Source organism: Amblyomma americanum, chromosome 9 (assembly GCF_052857255.1).
Source record: "Amblyomma americanum isolate KBUSLIRL-KWMA chromosome 9, ASM5285725v1, whole genome shotgun sequence".
In the NCBI taxonomy this organism is placed as follows: Eukaryota; Metazoa; Arthropoda; class Arachnida; order Ixodida; family Ixodidae; genus Amblyomma; species Amblyomma americanum.
In genome coordinates, this window is record NC_135505.1 from 15,792,987 (window position 1) to 15,815,016 (window position 22,030).

The following is a 22,030-nucleotide window of genomic DNA, read 5'->3' on the forward strand; positions in this document are numbered from 1 at the left end:
AGCCGCATGCCCAGACACCTACATCAGGCATAACGCCCTGTCGCGGGCCATAGTCTGGCTGCAGCCGACCTTGTTCATCCATCGCACGTTGGAGAGTAGCACAATAACTGAGCGCAAACGCCCGTCATGCGGTATTTTTTTTTTTCATATTTCGCGATCATTCTTTGGAACGCGCAAAAAGGACCACGTGGGATATACCAAGTAGGCAACTTTTTTTTTACGTTTCTGACGCGAAACGCAAAAGGCGACCGCGTGCTGTGCGATGTCAGTGCAAGATCCCCAGGTGGTCGAAATTATTCTGGAGCCTCCACTACGGCACCTTTTTCTTCCTTTCTTCTTTCACTCCTTCCTTTATCCCTTCCCTTACGGCGCTGTTCAGGTGTCCACCCAGATCTGAGAGAGATACGGCGCCATTTCCTTTCGACAAAAACCAATTTTCCTGTAGAGGATTCTGAAGGTGCTCTACAACTCTGCCAATTATATCCAATTCTTAAGGGTTGGTTAATTAAACATTATTAATCAGGTAGCTAAGGGGAAAATAAAAAAGTTGCCTGAGTAACTCTAGCCTTGTGCCAATATTATACATTCGGTTCAATTCGCGTCCGAAGTGTCGTTCATTTTTAAACCCTTCGATCAAGTTATGTGGGAGAACCTGCCTCTCGCAAAGTACACGGGCGCCTTTTTGCGTTTCGCCGGCCGCACTGTAACCCGGGCACTCCGGCTTAGTAGTCAGGAGTATTGAGCCACCGCGGCGGGTCAGGCGGATGGATAGCGGAGGCGGCGTGACTAGACCGGCTGTGTGTGTGAGTGACCGTTTGCTTTCCTACCTGTTGTTGCTTTCGTCATAGTGACGTCACGGCGAAATGAAATGTAAAATGGAATGGATCATTATAGAACACGGCCCTGTCTAATTTTTTTCCACTTCATCAAAAATTGAGAGGGTTATTAATGGTTGTATTCACCATAAATTTGGCAAAAAACCGAGAGCGAATAATAAGCTTTGATGGAGGAGAGAGAATCTAGACGAGGGGAACCTCTGCATTCCGATGGGTCTGAAGACGCTGCTACAGCCGGCTACGCAAGTAAGAAAGCGTCGTGCGTGTGAACTGGCATTCAACAATTGCACTGATGGAAAAAAGAACGAACGCCGATGAGAAGATAACGTAGTCGGAAGGAATGGATGAAAATTAAATGTCAGAAGACCGTTGCGTTCAGCATCCAGACGGAGCAGCGAGGAGCGATGAAGTTACTGGACGAAGACGACAATGATCGCTGAGAATCATCGCAGCTTCGAGAAGACACAGCGAAGAGAGACTGCTGAATGTAGAAATGAAAAAAACGTGCGCCAGGAGGCAGACTTAACTTACCGGACTTGAAATTGTAGTATATTTGCTTTGTGGATCGGATGGGATATTGGAATGGACTTCAATTCATCCCGAGAGAATTGTGAAACGCCAGATTGCCTAACCTTGTCTGGCATGTCGACCTCAGCTCTGACGCCATATAACAGCGTGACGAGTGAACAAATATTCTATATAGTTTTATTGTTTCTAGCTAATGAGGGCATACTATCCCCATAGAATTGAGCAGGGCTACTTGTATTGCGGTTCACTCTGCAGGCTCGATGCTATAGGAAATAGAGATAGTGAGGCTGGAGAAGGCAAAACCTGACTTTTAGGCGCACAAGTTGCCTGCATAAGCAACAGCTGAGTTTTCAGAAAATGAGGGTCTCCGTCCCCCCCGCCCCACGCCCCCAATTCCCCTCCCCGAAAAAAAGTCCTGGCTACGTGCCTGATTGCCAACCAGTATGACGGAAATGTTCATGTGTTTTCGAAGAGAGAGCGAGTGTGCAGGAGAGACAGAACAAGCGCAATGTATCTCCCATGCTGTTGCCATTCGCTATGATGTATCATTATGGTATCATGTATTATGTATCATTATGGTATCATTATGGTATCATTATGTATCATTATGGTAACTGCATCATTATGGTATCCGGGGACATGTTTTGGCAATGCTCCAAAGTTATCTATCAAATAGATTTCAATATGTCGACATAAATGGTTTCACTTCTCACAGAAAAAAAATAATTTCAGGAGTCCCACAGGGTAGCATTTTAGGCCCTGTCCTATTTAATTTGTACATTAACGATATTGTACACATCTGCTCAGATACCAAGTTCGTTATATATGCCGACGACGCGAGTGCTTTGGTGCCATCACGTTCTGAAGCTGAAGGAATTACTAAAGCAAATATTTTGCTGCGCAAATTGAACTCGTGGATTTCCAGCAATCAATTAAAACTTAACGCAAACAAAACAAAGGTGGTAATTTTTCGACCAAAAAGTAAACAAATTTCGTTACAAGGAACCGTAATGTTTAGATCCGCAGCCATTGATGTGGTAGATACTGTCAAGGTGTTAGGGGTATATTTTACTTCAACTTTACAATGGAATGATCATGTAAACAGTCTAATCAGCAAACTGAGCTGCATAACTGGAATTTTAAATCGCAACCGCTATACTCTTCCAAAAAAAGTTAAACTAATGGTCTATAACGCTCTCTTTGTTTCCCACCTAAACTACTCTCATTTAGTCTGGGGAACATCAACAAAAACTAATCTGTTGAAGATTGAAAGGCTACAGAAAAAAATAGTACGAATAACTGAAAACGTTGAATACACAGCGCCTTCTTCAGATATCTTTGCTTCGCTTAATTTATTGAAAGTAAGAAATATTTACGAACACAAATTATGCAGGCAGTACCGTTTAAGTGTCCAACGAGAGAGTACAGTTTTTACTGAAATGGCAGAACTAAAACCCAATTATCCCATCTACAGCACCAGAACTCCAGAACGATGGAAAGTTCCAAAATGTCGTACTGCCTATGGACAACAAACACTCCGGTATAACCTTCCGCGATTATTGAATGCTGCAGAAAAAGAAGGCGCTGATGTATCCAATATGTCTATTCCAAATATGTACAAATATTTTGCTACTCATACTCTTTTTCGTGAATGAACGCACAGGTCTATCTTTATGTTCAATTACATTGCATTGTTTACTTTTCAAAAAAAAATGTTTTTCCAGGAGTCCAAACCCAGTGTTCTATTGAAACTCTTATTTAGGCTTATTTTATTTTGTGATGCGATATAGTGCTGTTTATTTATTTATTTTTCCTCTTTGCAACAAAAAAAAATGTGTGACTGTCTATTGTCCCGATCTGCTGCTGTATGCACTGTAAGGGGGCGGAGGATTTTTCAAGCCACAAATGTACGGCTTTTCCCTCCGCCTCCTTCCACTTCTTTGTGGAGAATAAAACTTGTATGTATGTATGTATGTATGTATTGTTGCATCTGGGTTGCAAGCCCCAAGGGTAGCGTTGGCCTGGCGGCCTGGGGCAAAGCTGGAAACATCCGAAGGTCCCGGCAAAGGATGAGTCGACTGGCAACAGAACAACTTGTTTATTCTGGCATCTCAAAAGAGCAGCCGGTCAGGGCGACCACGTTACTCGAAGGAAGGAATCGAAGTCTCTCTCGTGTTCGGCGCAGCTGTCTTTTTTTATACCCTCGGAGTCGAGGGCAAGAGGGAACGGCTTGGGAAGAGGCGCCCGATACGGCGTCGCTTCAACATGTCCAGACGTGATGGGCGCGTCCGCCAGGCCGGCGCCGGTCAGACCTCCTCGCCTCCCAGTTGGGGAGCTCCTCTCCCCGGCTGCCGCGCTTTGACAAGCGTGGGCAAAACATGCACACACACACACACGCACGCACGACGACACGTGGCACTGAAACCTGCCTGGACGCGCTTGGCGGGAGGCGTTGCGGCAGCGATGAACGAAGCCGCGGCATCCGGTGCATCCGCGCCGGCTATACCGCGCGCTGTAGGCGAGACGTAACAGACCGCCCCGCCGGGAGAAGGAGATCCCGATGGTCAGGGGACTGCATCCGCTGTCCAGAGGGATGTCGCTCGATGATGCTCGTAAACGAAACCGGTCGTCCCTCGACGTTGCTTGAGCGCAGCGCACAGAGAAGGCCTCGTTCTCGGGTTCAGGATCACATAGGACACTGCAAAGTCACTTCGGGAGAGTTGCCATTTTTGTGCTCGTTCCCAGCAAGCGTTAGAACTACGCCGAAACGCAACCGCTCAGTCAGCAAGCACGAGACAACCCTCACTAAGCTCTGCCAGGCTCTTTCCCCTTTTATACTACTGCCTAGTTCCTTACAGTAGTCAAGCAGCACTCAGAACGCGTCCACAAATTGGAAAATTGCACTAGAAAGCACATAATCACTTTGAAACACTAAACAAAAGCAATATGTTAAAAATCCTGCCTCAGGAAGAAAACATCACTAACAAACAACTTTGAGGCGGATTCCCACGTTAGGGGCTTCGACTTAAGCCATCGGCGTTACCGTTGAGACTCCCCTTTTTGTAACGCACCTCAAAGGAATATTGTTGCAAAGCGAGGCTCCAGCGCAGGAGGCGGCCATTTTTGGGAGATATGGTCTGCAGCCATTGGAGAGGGCAGTGATCCGTCTCAATGATAAACCTCGAGCCGGCTAGGTAGCATGACAATTTCTGAACGGCCCACACGAGACACGCACACTCTTTCTCGGTGGCGCTGTACGCCTGCTCACGACAGGTCAGCTTACGACTAGCATACAGGACGGGGTGTTCCACTTCTCCATTGTCCCTTTGGCACAGTACAACGCCCATGCCTCGCTCACTAGCATCGCACTGAACAACGAACCCTTTTGTGTAGTCTGGCGATCGTAGCACAGGCTGGCTTGTTAGGGCGCTCTTTAGGGCGCTAAAAGCTCTTTCCTTTGTCTCGCTCCAGACGACTGTTTGGGGCTCTGTTTTTCTTAGAGCATCCGTCAGGGGAGCCGCGATATCGGAGTACCTGGGGATGTACCTCTGATAGTAGCCGGCGACACCTAAGAACGACCGAATATCGGTCTTCGTGCGCGGTTGCGGGAAGTCTCGCACAGCGGCCACCTTTATTTCAGAGGGGCGGCGACGACCCTGTCCAATCACGTGACCGAGGTATACAACCTCGGCCTGTGCTAATTGGCACTTGGGAGCTTTGACTGTCAAGCCCGCTTCGCGCAGGCGGGTTAGCACTGCCCGCAAGTGTGCCATATGCTCAGACCAGGATGCGGAGAATATCGCTACGTCGTCTAAATACGGTAAAGCGAATTCTTCCTGTCCTCGCAACACTTTGTCCATGAGGCTTGAAAAGCAGTATGGCGCGTTCTTCAAACCAAAACTCAAAACTTTAGGACGGAATGTTCCCATTGGTGAAATGAACGCCGCATACCTACTAGCCTCTTCTGTAAGTGGAACCTGCCAATAACCCCTGACAAGATCTAGGGTGGAAATAAACTGAGCGCTACTAACTTTCTCAAGGCGCTCCTCGATGTTAGGGATCGGATAAATTTGATCCTTAGTGATGGAATTAAGCCTGCGGTAGTCGACGCAAGGACGAGGTTCCTTGCCCGGTACCTCAACTAAAATCAAAGGGGAGGTATAATCACTCTCACCCGCCTCAATAACACCGAGCTGTAGCATTTTCTTTACCTCAGCCTCCATAATATCGCGCTGGCGGGGTGACACCCGGTACGCCTTGGATCGTACTGGCTCTGGCGAGGTAAGTTCTATATCATGAGTAAGGACAGAAGTCCTACCAGGCCTCTCAGAGAACTGACCTTGAAACTCTTGTAAGAGTTGGTGTAGTTCGGTTTTCTGCTCAGGCGACAGCGGTGCTTTAATGATTAAGTCACTAATGACCTGATCAGTGTCTTCCCTGTTCGTCACTGAGCCTAGTCCCGGAAGCTCGACCGGAAGCTCTTCGGGAACGTTTACCATCATACACACCACTGCTTCCCGTTGTCTATAGGGTTTGAGCAGATTACAGTGGTAAACTTGCTGTGCTTTCCGCTTTCCTGGCAGACTCACCACGTAGTTAACATCCGATAGTTTTTGAACAATCCGTGCTGGGCCCTCCCACTGCACGTCGAGTTTGTTTTTTAGCGATGTGCGCAATACCATTACCTCATCGCCCACCTCAAAACGACGGGCCCTGGCTGTCCGATCATAATAAACCTTGGCCCTCTGCTGGGCCTTTGCCATTGCTTCACCTGACAACTCCTGTGCCCTTCTTAAGCGTTCGAGGAGACTAAGCACGTACTCGACCACGACTGGGTCGTCGCCCCTGCCTTCCCACGAGTCTCGAAGCATGCGAAGCGGAGACCGCAGCGAGCGACCGTACACCAGCTCAGCTGGCGAAAACCCCGTAGCCGCATGCGGCGCGGTCCTTAATGCAAACATCACCCCAGGCAGACACAGCTCCCAATCACTTTGTTGCTCAAAACACAATGCTCTCAACACGCGCTTCATGACGGAGTGGAGCTTCTCAACGGAATTCGACTGTGGGTGGTACACTGAGCTGTGTAACAGCTTTACCCCACACCTTTCGAGAAAGGCTGTCGTCAAAGCGCTAGTAAACACTGTGCCCTGATCTGACTGGATTTCCGCAGGAAAACCAACTCGCGCAAATATGGACAGTAGTGCATTGACTATCTCAACTGAGCTGAGTTCTTTAAGCGGCACTGCTTCAGGGAACTTTGTCGCTGGGCAGATCACAGTCAAAATGTGTCTGTACCCCGTGGCTGTTACCGGCAGAGGTCCCACTGTATCAATAACGAGCCGTCTAAAAGGCTCCGTAATGATAGGCACCAACTTCAACGGCGCCCTCGATTTGTCCCCTGGTTTGCCAACCCGCTGACAGGTGTCACATGTCCTCACAAAGATTTCCACGTCACGAAAACACCCTGGCCAATCGTACTCTTGCAAGAGACGGTCCTTAGTCTTCTTAACTCCTAGGTGTCCGGACCACGAACCGCCATGCGACAAGCGCAACAGATCCTGACGGTAGCACTGAGGCACGATCAGCTGATCGAATTCGACTCCCCTGCGGTCTAGATACTTCCGGTACAAGACCCCACCTCTTTCCACAAAACGAACATTTTTCTTGGCGATACCTTCCTTGACATTGCAGCGCATGTTTTCTAGGCTGCCATCCTTTTTTTGCTCGGCTATCAAAGCCGACCGGCTGACTTTTAGCAAGCTATCAAGTCCATCGGACGTAGGCGCGATGAGCAAATCTGCAGATAGCTCTTCTAACTTTCCCGTGTCGGGCGTTTCCTCTCCAGTACCTGGTGCCTTAAGCGCTACAGGCTCAATTTTATTCAGTTCGGACGTGCTCTGAATATCAGCTTGCTGCGCCTCCGACCCTTTCTCATTGCTCGACAACGTCGGCCCCGCAACTACCGCCTTTGCAGCGAGCTCCCGAACTCTCGATCTGGTTAAGGCCTGAACGCTAGCCTCACCAAACAAAAGCCCCTTCTCGCGCAGGAGGTGATCGGACCTGTTCGAAAATAGGTACGGGTACTGGGGGGGCAGCATAGATGACACTGCGGCCTCCGTCTCAATTGCTCCGAAAGGTCCTTCAATAAGCACTTTTGCTACGGGCAGACACACGCTGTGAGCTTCCACGGCTTGCTTGATCCATGCGCACTCGCCCGTGAACATATCGGGTTCTACGTAAGAGGGGTGAACTACATCCATTGTAGCTGCGGAATCACGAAGCACTCGGCACTCTTTCCCGTTCACGAGGAAGTCTCGCATGTAAGGCTCGAGAAGCTTCATGTTCTCGTCAGTGCTGCATAATGACAAAAACACGACTTTTGTTTTTGTTTCTGGACACTGCGCCGAAAAGTGACCCGGCTTCTGGCACGTATAACACACGCGCGCTTGCCTCGCCTCGAACCGCTTTCTGCGTTCGGCTTCGGCTGCCGCCGTCTCCTTACGTTCGGTCGGACTGCTTTCACTCGCATCCGCACTACGCGTGTCCCCCCTTGCTCTCATGGGTGTGAACTTCGGCCTCTCAGACTTGGAGCCAAATTCACCCTTTTGACCGTCCTTAGCTCCGCGAGCCCGACGCGTCACAAACTCCTCGGCTAGCTCGGCGGCTTTAGCCACTGTACTAACGTCTGGCCTATCCAAGACCCAGTACCGCACGTTCTCAGGTAACCGACTATAAAACTGTTCCAGCCCGAAACACTGCAGAATTTTCTCGTGGTCACCAAACGCTTTCTCTTCTTTGAGCCACTCCTGCATGTTTGACATAAGCCTGTAGGCAAACTCTGTATATGACTCATTTCTGCCTTTTTCATTTTCCCGAAACTTCCGACGGAACGCCTCCGCTGACAGCCTGTACTTTTTTAGCAGACTCGATTTCACTTGGTCGAAATCCTCTGCCTCCTCTCTCTTCAAGCGAGCGACTACGTCGGCCGCCTCGCCGGGTAACAAAGTGAGCAAGCGCTGTGGCCACGTTTCCCGAGAGAACCCCTGCTTCTCGCACGTTCGCTCAAAGTTAACCAGGAACAAACCAATGTCCTCTCCAAGCTTAAACGGCCGCATCAGGTCAGTCATTTTGAACGATACCCGTTCTCCTGCACCGTGTGCCTGACTTCCATTACGAGCGCGTTCCATCTCTACCTCGAGACGCTTCATTTCTAAAGCGTGGTCGCGCTCTTCTTTCTCTTTTTGCTCTTTACGTTCGCGCTCCTCTTTCTCTTTTTGTTCTTTCCGTTCGCGCTCGTCTTTCTCTTTTTGCTCTTTACGTTCGCGCTCGTTTTTCTCTTTTTCTTTTTGTTCCCTCTCCTCAATGGTCTCAAGGCATTCCGACAGCTCGTCATCCTCAGCCTCCAACTCAAGAATAGCCCTTAGCAGTTCTGGTTTTCTGAGTTTGTCTGAGACATCCAGACCCAACTCTCTTGCAAGCTCCAGCAATTTCGGTTTGCGCAACGACTTCAAATCCATGGCTGCTCCGAATGCTGCTTTCTCTACTGCCTACTATTGTCTTGCCGCAAACTAACCCGGCAGCAACGACAACACAATTACCAGCTCTGTTTCTGACACTAACAAAAGCCTGGCAAAACTCAGAAGAAGAAAGTCCCGCACTCACCAAACCTCGCAGCCAAGAATTCAGCGCAGTCGTTCCGCTGCAGGCAACCAGTCATCACACAGGGCTCGTTGCACTGCTCCCGGATGGTCGTTGTGCTGCTCAGCATACAGTTGACCGCATATCTTCGCTGCTGGCCTCCGTTGTCGGGATCCCACCGCTGGCAACCAGTTGTTGCATCTGGGTTGCAAGCCCCAAGGGTAGCGTTGGCCTGGCGGCCTGGGGCAAAGCTGGAAACATCCGAAGGTCCCGGCAAAGGATGAGTCGACTGGCAACAGAACAACTTGTTTATTCTGGCATCTCAAAAGAGCAGCCGGTCAGGGCGACCACGTTACTCGAAGGAAGGAATCGAAGTCTCTCTCGTGTTCGGCGCAGCTGTCTTTTTTTATACCCTCGGAGTCGAGGGCAAGAGGGAACGGCTTGGGAAGAGGCGCCCGATACGGCGTCGCTTCAACATGTCCAGACGTGATGGGCGCGTCCGCCAGGCCGGCGCCGGTCAGACCTCCTCGCCTCCCAGTTGGGGAGCTCCTCTCCCCGGCTGCCGCGCTTTGACAAGCGTGGGCAAAACATGCACACACACACACACGCACGCACGACGACACGTGGCACTGAAACCTGCCTGGACGCGCTTGGCGGGAGGCGTTGCGGCAGCGATGAACGAAGCCGCGGCATCCGGTGCATCCGCGCCGGCTATACCGCGCGCTGTAGGCGAGACGTAACAGTATGTATGTATGTATGTATGTATGTATGTATGTATGTATGTATGTATGTATGTATGTATGTATGTATGTATGTATGTATGTATGTATGTATGTATGTATGTATGTATGTATGTATGTATGTATGTATGTATGTATGTATGTATGTATGTATGTAATTAAGACGTATTTTTCTATTGTTAAAATAAATGGGAACATTCAAGACCTGTTAAAAAAAAATAGCGCAAAGTAGCCGCTCAGGAAAGTTTTCGGATGAGGCCTGAGGTTTGTCGCGATTTCCGGACGACACCTGCCGAGAATGAAAGCTGGAAGTTAAAAAAAAAATAGCCACGCACCCTGTGTCGGCGAAGGTGGCGAGCATCCTGACAAAAGCCTCGCTCATGCGGCCATCGGGTGAGTCGGGCCGCTGGGCGTACACGTGGCCGAAGGCGAACGGCACGTCGGATGCGTGCGGAGCGCCCATCCAGCTGGGCAAGGGCACCGACTTCGACTTGTGTCCGAACACGTAGGCGAAGACGTTGTTTCCCCTCTCGCTGTGCTTCTCTGCGAGGAACCGTAGCGGGCAGTTCAATATCCGGTCCGACATGTAATCGATGTACTGCCTCCTGAGAGCCTTGGCGTCACCCTGCGGAGCATCGGCGGCGTACAGGTCGACTATGTCCGACGTGTCCACTTTCAGCCACGCAGACGTGACGGCGCTGAGAGCTTCGGCCAGCCCTTCCGACGACTCAAGCTCTTCGGCAAGAAGCTCTGGCTTGGCCGAAGAGAGGAACAGCAAAGCTGCTTCGTCCGAAGTGACGCCCGCCAGGATGTCTGCGGGCCCGAAGAAACCTCGTTTCAAGGCTGTGAGTGGCATCCTGGGCATGAATGAATCATGATAGGTGGGATGAAACGTGGCGACCTTCGGCGCCGCGCTTTCGGCGGCAGCCCTAACCAGCTCGTCAGCAGACTTTCCCCTCAAGCAGCTTACTACTTCTTCCACGTTGGATGAGAGGTCGATACTTCCTCTTTTGGAGCAGCCGACAATGTCGGCCACCCTGTTACCCTTGGCCATGCTTTCGTGCACCATGTCCCACGTGTCCAGGCTGTACATGCCTCCACTCATCAGTACTGCTCTGCGGAAGAAGCCCTTGCTCATCGGGGACAGGACGTGAGCGTGCGCGCACACCGCACCCGCACTTTCACCCCACAAGGTTACTCGCTGCGGATCGCCTCCGAAGGATTCAATGTTGCGCCGAACCCACTGAAATGCCATCACCTGGTCCAAGAGGCCCACGTTGCCCGGAGCCTCGGGAGAATCCGCGTTCATGAAGCCCAGTATGCCGAGGCGGTAGTTCATCGAGACAATCACTACATCCTCCATAGCAGCAATCGTGGCGCCGCTGTAGTCTGCCTGAGTGGCGCTGCCGAAGTTGAATCCTCCTCCGTGGATCCACACGAGCACTGGCTGACTGGAGCCAGGCTGCATGGCGCGCTGGGGGACCCACACGTTCAGCAGCAGGCAGTCCTCGGTGTAGCTGACATTATGCATCCCAAGCTCAGCCATTTCCACCTGGATGGCAGCAAAGATATAAGGCAATACACAGGAAATACCCAACTTCTATGCCCATAAAAATGTCCCTCGCGCAAGCCATCTAGGAAAGTCTCTCCAAGACAGTAATCGATCCTTCAAAGAAGCAGCGATAAAAAGACTTGAAACCACTGTAATGTCCCCGCAACCAACCGCGTGCGAAGAATCCGGATAAAGAGGCCTGAAACCACTCTACTGTATTACATTCATATTGGTTTTGCACGAACTCCAGCTTGAATGCATAATACATGTCTGCGCTGTGTCAATGCCTGTTCTGTGTCATTCGTGTGTTGTTGGTGCTGATTTATGCCATTTTCTTATGGGCTTCCCACGGCTCAAATCAGAGAAGCGAATCCCGCTCGTTTCCCTTCCAGCGAGCAGGGGTGCCGCGCGGTTCTCTGCAGGACATGATGTAACGGCGTAGGGCCCGGCGGTTAGAAGGGAGGTTTGCGTTTGCTTTCTCATGAAAATCTAATCCCTCATCCTAAGCGACCATCTTTTGTCTATTCTCCACTTTACATGTCTTGCCCAAGCACAGTCATGGACAAAAACTTGCGGGATGCGCGTTTCAAGAAAAAAAAATAAATTATTTCTGTGCGATCGATCAACGCAAGTGAATGAGTACTATTGAATCGCGAGAAGGCAAGCGTGCTCCATTTATAAGGAAAATATCAGCTGGCTGACCAGCGAGGCAACTGGGATATAATTTTTTTTTCCGTGAATCCACCTCCCGCGACATTTAGTCCTGGACTGCACGGCAGTGAGCAAAAGTAGGTAGGTCATGCCAAATGGCAGACCTGCATGCCAGTGGCGTCTGATATTCCATCGGCTGTTTTTCATATACTTATTAGGTGCCTTTCCTAACATGCTGGCCTGCTCGTCGACGCATTTCCTTCAGACACGCCTTTTTGTGTAGAAAAACCGCAACCTCCACTATTCGCCCACTTTCCCGCGTTTTGGTCACGACTACATTTCAGCTAGGATATCTTTAACTCCCGTCTCTTCTCCAACTTATTCTGCATTGCTCCTGCCTGTTAGCGCTATCCCTCCTGATTTTCTTTTCCATGGCTCGCTACACCGCCCTCAGTTTAATTTCAAGCCTTTCCGTTAAATTCCAAGTCTGTCACCGGTAAATGAGTACCTGGAAGATGCAATTGTTCAAAAATTTGCTCCTGAGAGAGAGAGAGAGTGTGTGTGTGTGGTAAGCTCCTGTGTATCCCCTCAGGCTCATAGCAGCGCGCAGTTGCGAGCACCAGCGCGGGCGGGACAAAGAACCTTACATGGAATGTGGCTGTCGAATTACGTGAACTGGTTAGTGCTGCAGCGCACGCGCCAAAAATGATTGATGTTTTAAATGCGCGTGCGCCGAAATCTTCTTGAGCCACAGCGCGTAAGGGAATCGCGCTTCCAAAATTATAACATAGATGTGTACATTACCAAAGGACTCTACTGGAATATCCTTACCCATCAAATCGCGACCACCCCCTGCCCATCATCTCACGCAACTCCATGGCCACGTGCCACGTGACATTCTTTTTCCCGCCTGCATTGGTGCTCGCAACTGTTGGCTGCTCATGGGCAGCTACTTACAAGTGATACACAGGAGCTTACCAGTTTCTCTCAGCAGAAAAGTATACAATTGGATCTTTTCAGTGCTCACTTACCGGGGAAAGACATGGATGTTAACGAAATGGCTTGTAATTAAATTTAGAATGGCGCAGCGAGCCATGGAAAAGAAAATGAGAGGGGTAACATTCTTATTCATGAACTCTCATATACATAACTCCATCTCTGATATATTGTCCCTGAAAAGGGATCTGTACAGACAATAAACTGAACAGAATTTTTGTTCTCCTGATGTATAGCCGACAACAACTATTTGTGCAGCGCGCAGAACGCTAGAGTATGTGGCGGCCCGCACAGCCCAACAAACAAGAGCATGAGATACGGCTACAATACGAGACTGAAGCCAATTTGCTCTAGTTTTCTGCGTTTTCTTATGGGTATATTTAAGGTCATTGCACATTCAGCATCACAAAACATTTCCTTTCGCTAAGCGGGCAGAAGATCACAGCAGAAGGGACAACTCACACCGGTGCAGCTTTGCAGACTTTCGCTGCGGCATGCAAAAATGTATGCGCTAAAGATCAGCCGCAGGACGAACGCGCAAGCAGCACAGTCGTGACCGCAGCAACACGGCAACAATGCGGTGAACGGGGTGGACGTATAATTTTCTGCCAAATTCTCAGTGATTACCAAGTAGTGTTTGCTGCTCGGCGTGTTGGTGCATAATCAAGAAATTACTAAGCCCAAACCAAAGGCTCGAAGGAAATGAGAGGTACGCGGGCCTCCCCCTTTCTTCGCGTCATGGTTCTCGCTATCAATTATTTCCGTTGTTGCATTGTGAGGGGCTGGTGGTGTGATGGAATGTGGCTGGCCCACTGTACAGCCTGATACCAGTGTCAAATTTCTGCAAATGTTGAGTAAAACGCCGGCTCGCGCGAACAATGTCGTCGTCGACAGTTTGGTTGGTCCATCTGACGTGTTCCGGTGAATATAGAGAAAATAATAGGATTCTGGTGTGGGCTAGCTGGTTCATACTTCCTACGACACAGATTGACACAACGCAACTAAACGATGACGAAATGAAGAAACACGAAACGCAGGACGGGCGCTGACTACCAACTCTTTGTTGCGTCATAAAAAACCAGCACAATTTCTACCATTACCCTGGACCACGCGATACACTGTCAGCCAGTGGACATTGCCAAGAAATGCCTCACCCGCTGGCGATCACGACACAGTGAAAAAGCACTCGGCACGATCAAGCACTAACATGCAATAGCATGACTAAATGAATGATAAACGGACCACAGACAAATGAGAATCGTTCTTGTGCCTCTTCCATTAACATCGACGGTGCCAGGGGAACAAACTAGTAAAATAAACGCGACGATGATAGGTGAAATGGCAATGAAAAGGGGTGTACAATCAGAGTACGAATAAAAAAGAATGAAAACTTGCTAGGCAATAGGCACAGCCAGTATGCTAACAGCAAAAACGAAAAAAACAAAGGAACTGACGCCAGCAATTCACACGGCAACAAGTTAAAATCCTATAAAAAAGAAAGAGAATAAAGAAAAACGAGCATCAGACGAACCACCACGGCCAAACGTTTAAGGCGTTAAAAAACCATTAAAAGCCTTTAAGATACAAAGGAGAAACGACCCGCTTAATGCCAACAAACACGGCAAAACGACTAAGAGCAAATAAAAACAATCAGGTGAGGGGCGAACAAAAAACCGTTTCCCAAGGTGCCTAAATGTGGTTCAAACGCAAGAATCACACCCGTTCTAAAAAGGACCTTGCTTTCTCCAGTAGACAGTCTGAAGGGCTGCTGATGCGTGCGTCCCCAGCCTTTTCAATCAGAAAAACCTTCAACAACTTCCCTCTGTGTTTCACTCCTTGCAGTCGCAAGAAACGCAGTGGCCGATATCATAGGCAGACATTCGGGGCGGGGTAGATTGCAATGAACTGCCATGTGGCTCCAAGACTTGTTTTTTACATTGAGGAAGTGTTACACTTGCTCTGTCATAGAAACAGCGTCCGGTCTGGCCGATGTATACTTTACCGCACGTGAGGGGACTCTGGTAAACCAAACCACTCCGGAGCGACATTCGGTGTACCGATTCGAATGCTTTACTGTGCAGGTCGCCTGTTTCCTCCTGTTAACCATCGGGCATATCTTAGCCAACTTACATGGGACCGAAAACACAACGTTTACATCATACCTGGCTGCAACCTTTTTGACATTGCGCGACAGTTTGTGTATGTATGGTATGACCGCCAAACGTTTCTTTTCCATGGGCTCTTTTCCTGCTTCGCCTAGCTTCACTTTCTGGAGTAAAGCTGCGCACAGGCCTGATATGAGAACAGGTTAGTACCCAGGCAAAAGAAGGCGTTGAATCTGGTTGTCGAAGCTAGAATGAGCTATGTGTTTACAACTCTGTTAGTGACGCATTAAGTACACCAGTTACGACTGCCCGCTTGAAAAGTTTAGAATGCGCACTGTCGAAGGCGAGCAAGCCTTTCTTCGACCTAACGTTATAGAACTAACACACACGCTCGCCACTAAAAACCAGCATCAGAACTAGAAATTGGATCCTGTTCACTTTTGGCATTTCCCACGTGAAGTTCATTCCACCAGAAGCGGTCTTGAACACCCCGACAATGTCCTTTACGGCTTCAGGCATGTCGATGGCCGCTGCACTGTCTAACACAATGAGGAAATCGTCCACGTAAAGATAGATCTTGACGATGTGCTTCTCATGGAGAAGTTCTTGAACTGCCCTATCCATGGCGGTCGAGTAAATATCTGAGAGCACCGGGGTAACGGACGAACCAATACAGATTCCCGATTTTTGTATCAGGAATTGGTCATTGTACGACTCTACTGTGGACTGCCGGTAAAATTCAAGTAGGCTGACGAACCTGTCTTGGCTTATTCCCGTTGCATTCTGAAAGTTGACCAGTTCATTGCAATCAACCCACCACGAATGTCGGCCTATGTTATCCGCCACTACGTTTCTGGCGGCAGCAATGAGTAAAATAGAGAGAGAAGTTATTGAAGTTTTTTTTTTATTGAAAAGGCTGGGGACACGCGCATCAGCAGCCCTTCTGTGTCTGTCTACTGGAAAAAGAAAGGTCCTTCTTAGAACGGGCGCGATTCTTGCCTTTGAACCACATCTAGGCACCTTGGTAAACAGTTTTTTGTTCGCCCCTCACCTGATTGTTTTTATTTGCTCTTAGTCGTTTTGCCGTGTTTGTTGGCCTTATCCGGGCTGTTTCTCCTTTGTCTTTTAAAGGCTTTTAATGGTGTTTTTACGTCTTAAATGTTTGACTAGTGGTGGTTCGTTATGTTCTTTTTTCTTTATTCTCTTTCCTTTTTACACGATTTTAACCTTTTGTCATGTTTTTCTTGTTGGCGTCAGTTCTTTCGTTTTTTTCGTTTTCGCTTTTAGCCTACTGGCAGTGCCTATTGCCTAGCAAGTTTTCATTGTTTTTATTCGTGCTCTGATTATACACCCCTTTTCATCCCCATTTCAGCTCTCTCATCGTCGCGTTTTTTCTGCTCGTTACAACCCCTGGCACCACCGATATTAATGGCAGAGGCACAACAGCGATTATCATTCATTTGCGCCTTCTCGCCCTCTTAAGTGCTTTACACAGCACCAAGATTTCGTTTGCCGAACTCATCTCCACGCTTTTCAGAGCTGTAGTTGTCAAATGTCTGTAGCTGGTTCATGCACGCCTTTTAATCTGCGCTCCGTTTATCATTATTTTAGCAATGCTGTTGCATACTATTGCATACTATTGCTTGCACGTGTCATGGGTGCATTTTAACTGTGTATTGATCGCCAGCGTGTGAGGCGTTTTTTCGCAATGGCCACGGGCTGACAGTGTTCCAGCTGAATGCTATAACTTGTAATGGTTTTTATGACACAAGACTTGGTAGTCAGCGACCGTCCTGTGTTTCGTGTTTATTCTTCTCGTCCTCGTTCTGTTACGCTGTGTCAATATGCGTCGTAGATCGAGAAAATAAACCGTGCCTATATATATATATATATTGTTACGGTGTGGGATGCCACGGGGTGGCCACGCGCCCGCCCAGAGAAATATAGCAGCAGTACGGAGGAGAGCCGGCGAAGCACGACCGGCGACGGCCAAGCTTTTTCGTTCCATCTCCCTTGTGCTAGAGCCGCGCGCTCGCCGCTCGCGCTCGCTCTCCGCCTCTTCTTTTATTCCCGTATCACCTTTCCACCGGGGGGGGGGGGGGGGGGGGGGGGAGGAGGGACAAGTCAGGCCGTGCTTTGATGCAGGGTTTCCTGGGGCGATGCAATGTGGGCTCGCAGATAGGAAACGGTCACACTCTTCGTTGAATTCGAAGTGTGTGAGCGGGGCGAAGGTGTCTGCAGTCGCCGAAGAAGGTCCCACACCGGTTAGGCTAACTTCAGGGAGTTTTATGCATATGGAGCGGCGGTCCGTTTATGGGACTGCATTGCGTGGGGAAGGCATGGAGCCAGCAGGCGACGACGGCACTGATGAGGACCCAGTAGCTAAGTCGGAGTCACCGCAGGCGCCGTAGACATATCGCTTCATGTTTGAAAAATGCTCTGGGAAAATGTGGTGCACACCGCATGGTCGATGCTCTGGCAGGTCTTCGAGGCGGTATGTCACGGGGCCGAGTCGGGCAACGACACGGTAAGGGCCGCGGTATCGGGGCAAGAGCTTTGCGGCACGGCCAGTCGCACGGATGGTGCGGCGAACGAGGACCAAGTCACCGGGCCGGAAGGGGGGATGTGGTGGTGCTGCCGCGTTGGCCGCTTGCACACGCGCGTGAGCCGTGAGGAGGTTGCGCTGGGCGTCGAGGCGGGCGGAATGAAGTCGTTGAGCAGATTCAGTTGGTGACGCAGTAGGATGGGGAAGGCCCAACTGCGCGTCGAGAGGGATGGAGGGCGTTCTGCCATAGACGACTGAGAACGGCGTCACATGCGTTGTTTATTGCGCTGCAGTGTTGACTGCAAAAGCTGCAGCAGAAACAAAACGATCCCAGTTTGTGTGGGACGGAGCGACGTAGGATGCGAGTATATCCGTGAGGGTACGGTTAATACGCTTCACGAGGCCATTGCACTGCGGATGATTGACGGATGTAGTGGAATGCGCAATGCCGAAGGAGCGGAGGGCTCGCTCGAATTCATGGGACATAAAGCAGCTCCCACGGTCCGTGATGAGGCGCCGGGGAACACCGTGCCGAAGAACGTTCCACAAACGCGACGGCATGAGCGGACGACGTGTCTGGAACGGGCAGTGCTTCGACCCACTTGGAGAAGTAGTCGATCGCAACCAGAACATACCGGTTGCCGGCACGCGTCTTCGGAAACGGGCCCAAATGATCCCGTCCAACCAGCTCGAAAGGTGAACTTGGTGGCGAAAAAGCCTGCGGGGGTGGCTTGGTTACACCTGTGGACGGTTTTCTGTACTGGCATGTCTGGCAGGACGCCACGTGTTCCTTGACATCTCTGTACATATTAGGCCACCAAAACCGCTCCGACACTCGTGCGTAGGTCTTGCCGCGACCAAGGTGACCAGCCGTGGGAGCGTCGTGTAAGCCGCGCAAGATTTGCGACCGCAGTGTTGCCGGCACAACTGGCAACCAGACGGGTGGTCGACCACGGAGCCGCTTCACATGACACAAGAGGTCGTCCTTCATTCGATAGACCCGGCGTAGTTGGCGGAGGCCTGCGCCGGCGGCGGTGCCAAGGGAGTGGATTATGGCAGCAATGGCGGGATCTTGCGTTTGTGCAGTCCTCAGGTCCGTCAAAGCCGTCACGGAACAAGGATGGCGAGAAAGGAAATCGGCATCTTGATGGGCAGAGCCGCGCCGATGCACTATTGTGAAATTGTACTCTTGAAGTTGCAGGGACCAGCGTGCAATCTTGGCATTCAAATGTTTGGCGGACTGCAGCCAAGTGAGAGCGCTATTGTCCGTGACTATGGTGAAGTGACGGCCGTACAGGTAGGGACGGAACATCTCGACGGCCCAGACAACGGCGAGGCACTCGAGTTCTGAAGAGTGGCGGCGGCGCTCAACGTCGGAAAGCTGGCGGCTGGCATAAGCTAGGACTTTGTGGTCACCAGACTCGTCTTCTTGCAGGAGGACAGCGCCGAGCCCATCTTGGCTGGCATCCGTGTGGAGGACAATGGGGGCCGATTCGTCGTAATGGGCGAATGTAGGAGGCTCGAGGAGGGCGTGCTTGACGTCAAGAAACGCGAGCTGTTGGGCCTGCGTCCAACTCCACGGTGCATTCTTCTTCAGCAGGGCGGTCAATGGAGCGCTGCGCTTGGCACAGTCCGGAATGAAACGACGGAAATACGAAGCAAATCCAAGGAAACTTTTGAGCTCCTTGGCGGTGGTGGGAGCTTCGTAAGCTGTAAGCGCTTTTAGCTTTTCAGGGTCGGGACGGATGCCATGCCGGCTCACAACGTGACCCAAGTACGTCACCTCCGCGAAACCGAAGAAACATTTTTTTGGTTTTAAGCGAAGCCCAGCAGAGGTAAGGGCTTCGAGGACGAGTTTGAGGCGTCTCTGGTGTTCTTCAAATGTAGCCGCGTAGACAATTACGTCATCCAGGTAGACCAACGCCATAGTCCACTTCAAATGGCCTAAGACTTGGTCCATGAGACGCTGGAAGGTGGCTGGAGCGTTCGAGAGACCGAAGGGCATACGGTTGAACTGGTAAAGGCCGTCGGGAGTCACGAAAGCCGTCTTTTTCGCATCATCGGGGTGAACAGGCACCTGCCAGTAGCCCGAGAGCAGATCTAGCGTGGAAAAATAACGGGCCCCCTTCAGGCGGTCAAGCGCATCGTCGAGGCGAGGCAGCGCGTACACGTCCCAATTAGTAATAGCATTTAGCTTCCGACAGTCAACGCAGAAGCGGAATGTTCCATCCTTCTTGCGCACAAGGACGACAGGGGAGGACCAAGGGCTACAAGAAGGGGCAATGATTCCCTGGTCAAGCATGTCGCACACGTGCTGCTGGATGACTCTCCGTTCGGCTGGCGCTACACGGCGAGGTTGGTGATGAACGGGCCCGCGGTTTTCGGTGTTGATCCGGTGTTGAGCCCAGGAAGTGCACCCGAGTTCACCGGCGCTGAGAGCAAGGCAACTGCGATGCTCGAGCAGCAAGGTCTTCAGAGAGGCGAGCTCCGCGCAGGTCAGGCTGGGTCCAAAGTTAAATTCTTCCCATGATAGGATCGCCGGCGCTGGAGGGTGGCGAGGCGGGGCTTCAGGTTGCAGAGACGCCACTGGTGACCCGGGGTCCAAAACTGAAGCTGAACCCAATTGCGTGCCTGGAGTCAGCGCGAGAGGTACGCTGCTGATGTTGAGTATAAATACGTGGGCCTCTCCTTTGAGCACAGGCAGAAGGCTTCGAGGGGAGGTCATCTGACGGGCTGGAGCTGAACACCGGATGGGTTCGAACAGCACGTCTGCTGTGACCGGACTGTCAAGCTTGGCATACACCCACGTTGCCGCACCCGGTGGCAGGGTCACGGCGGACGCCACAGTCACAGTAGTGACGTCGAACGGCTTGACTTGACACGGCCACTTCGTCGCGAGGTCACGCAGAGATGCTGAGGCACGCTTGGTCGCCGACACCAGGGACTGCCACAGGGCGACACCGAGGCTGGAATCCCGGCTAAGCCAGCCCGGCCCACAGAGAGTTCGGCTCGCCCGTGGTTTGGTTCTAGTAAAATTAAGGACGACTCCGGCTTGCTGGCACCACCCGCACCCGAGGACCACTGGCCAAACAGGGCTGTCTGCGACAACAAACTCGGTGGAGATGGTATTTCCGAGTGCTGTCAGGTTGACGACGACACGTCCGACTTGCTCCACAGGGGTGCCGTTAAAAGCTAAGAGCAGGGTTTTGGCGGCTGGCAGAAGCAGGTGGGGCGCGTTAGCAACAAATGATTTGTGCAGTACATTGACAGCCGCTCCAGTGTCAACCAAGGCCTTTACGTGCCGGTCAAGCAGGGCGACGTCGACGAGCACGTAAGGAGCATCAGTGGTAATCGGAGCCGACGAAAGGAGGGGACGCGGAGAACGAAGGAGTGTGGGGACGGATTCGGCGGAACGGTGCCCCCGGAGTTCCGCCAAATCGTTTCCCGACGTTGGAGGGCCGGCACAGTCCCTCGCGTAGTGTCCCCGCAGGCCGCAGCGGAAGCAGGTCATGCGGACGTCGTTACGCAGGCGTCGGATAGAGGCCGCAGTTGGGGCTGCGGACCGAGGAGCCTGCACCCGGACGCTGCGCTCGGCAGACGGTGGCGACCCCCGCGTGGCCAGCAAAGTCAATTCCGCCTCGATGGCGAGCGCCATGGCGGCGCGGACGGAATCAGGACGGCCAGAGCGGACCAAGCGCTGCACCTCGGGGAGTCGGATGGCGTCGACAAACGCCTCGGTGCCGACCAGGGCCACGGCGTTCTGAGGCGCTCCCGGCAGCGACTGCAGAGCCAGGCGCTCAATGGCGGCGGCGAGGTCCTGGTACGTCTCCCCGGGCTCTTGACGGCGGGCTCGCAGGCGGTGGTACTGCACACGGGGTTGACCTGAGGCACCATAGTGGTCGGCGAGGAGGCCCGCCAGAACAGTGTAAGAGCCCAGCTGGTCGGGCGGCACGTTCTGCAGCAGCTCGGTGGCGCGGCCCCTCAGTTTTGCAACGAGCATCCATGCCTTCATTTGCTCGTCCCAGCCTCTCGCCGCCGCAATACCGTCCAGCTGGATGCGGTAAGCATCCCACGAGATGGTGCCGTCAAATGTGGGCAATTCCACAACGTCCAACGAACACTGCGGCGAGGACGCACCCGCGCCGAGCACGCCATTGGCGGCCACGACCGCAGGCCCAGCGACGGCAGAGCCGTAAACAGCGGCGGCGGGGACGCCCAAAGGCACCTGACGTGTGCTCGGCTCGGCTGGCACCAGGCGACGGAGTTCGCGCCGGAGAGCTTCCATCTCCCCAGCCTGGACAGTCAGACGGGCCTCCCATGCGTCCATCCGTTGGGTGACTGTATCCAGGAGGCGCTCAACACCGGCGTCCGGCTGCTGCGAAGAGCCGAGCCTCTCCGAGCGCCTAGGTCTAGCGGCGCCGGCCGCCGCGTCGTCGGCG

At 51.7% G+C, this 22,030-nt stretch overlaps 1 protein-coding gene across 2 annotated transcripts in view; it reads right to left on the bottom strand.

The window, feature by feature from the left end:
- Positions 1 to 22,030, bottom strand: part of LOC144104030 (acetylcholinesterase-like) — a 118,801-nt gene that overhangs the window by 30,628 nt on the left and 66,143 nt on the right. For both annotated transcript variants that reach the window (XM_077636813.1, XM_077636814.1), the window contains exon 3: positions 10,078 to 11,294. In XM_077636813.1, the coding sequence (XP_077492939.1) occupies positions 10,078 to 11,294 (1,217 nt within the window). The remainder of the gene's footprint in view (positions 1 to 10,077; positions 11,295 to 22,030) is intronic.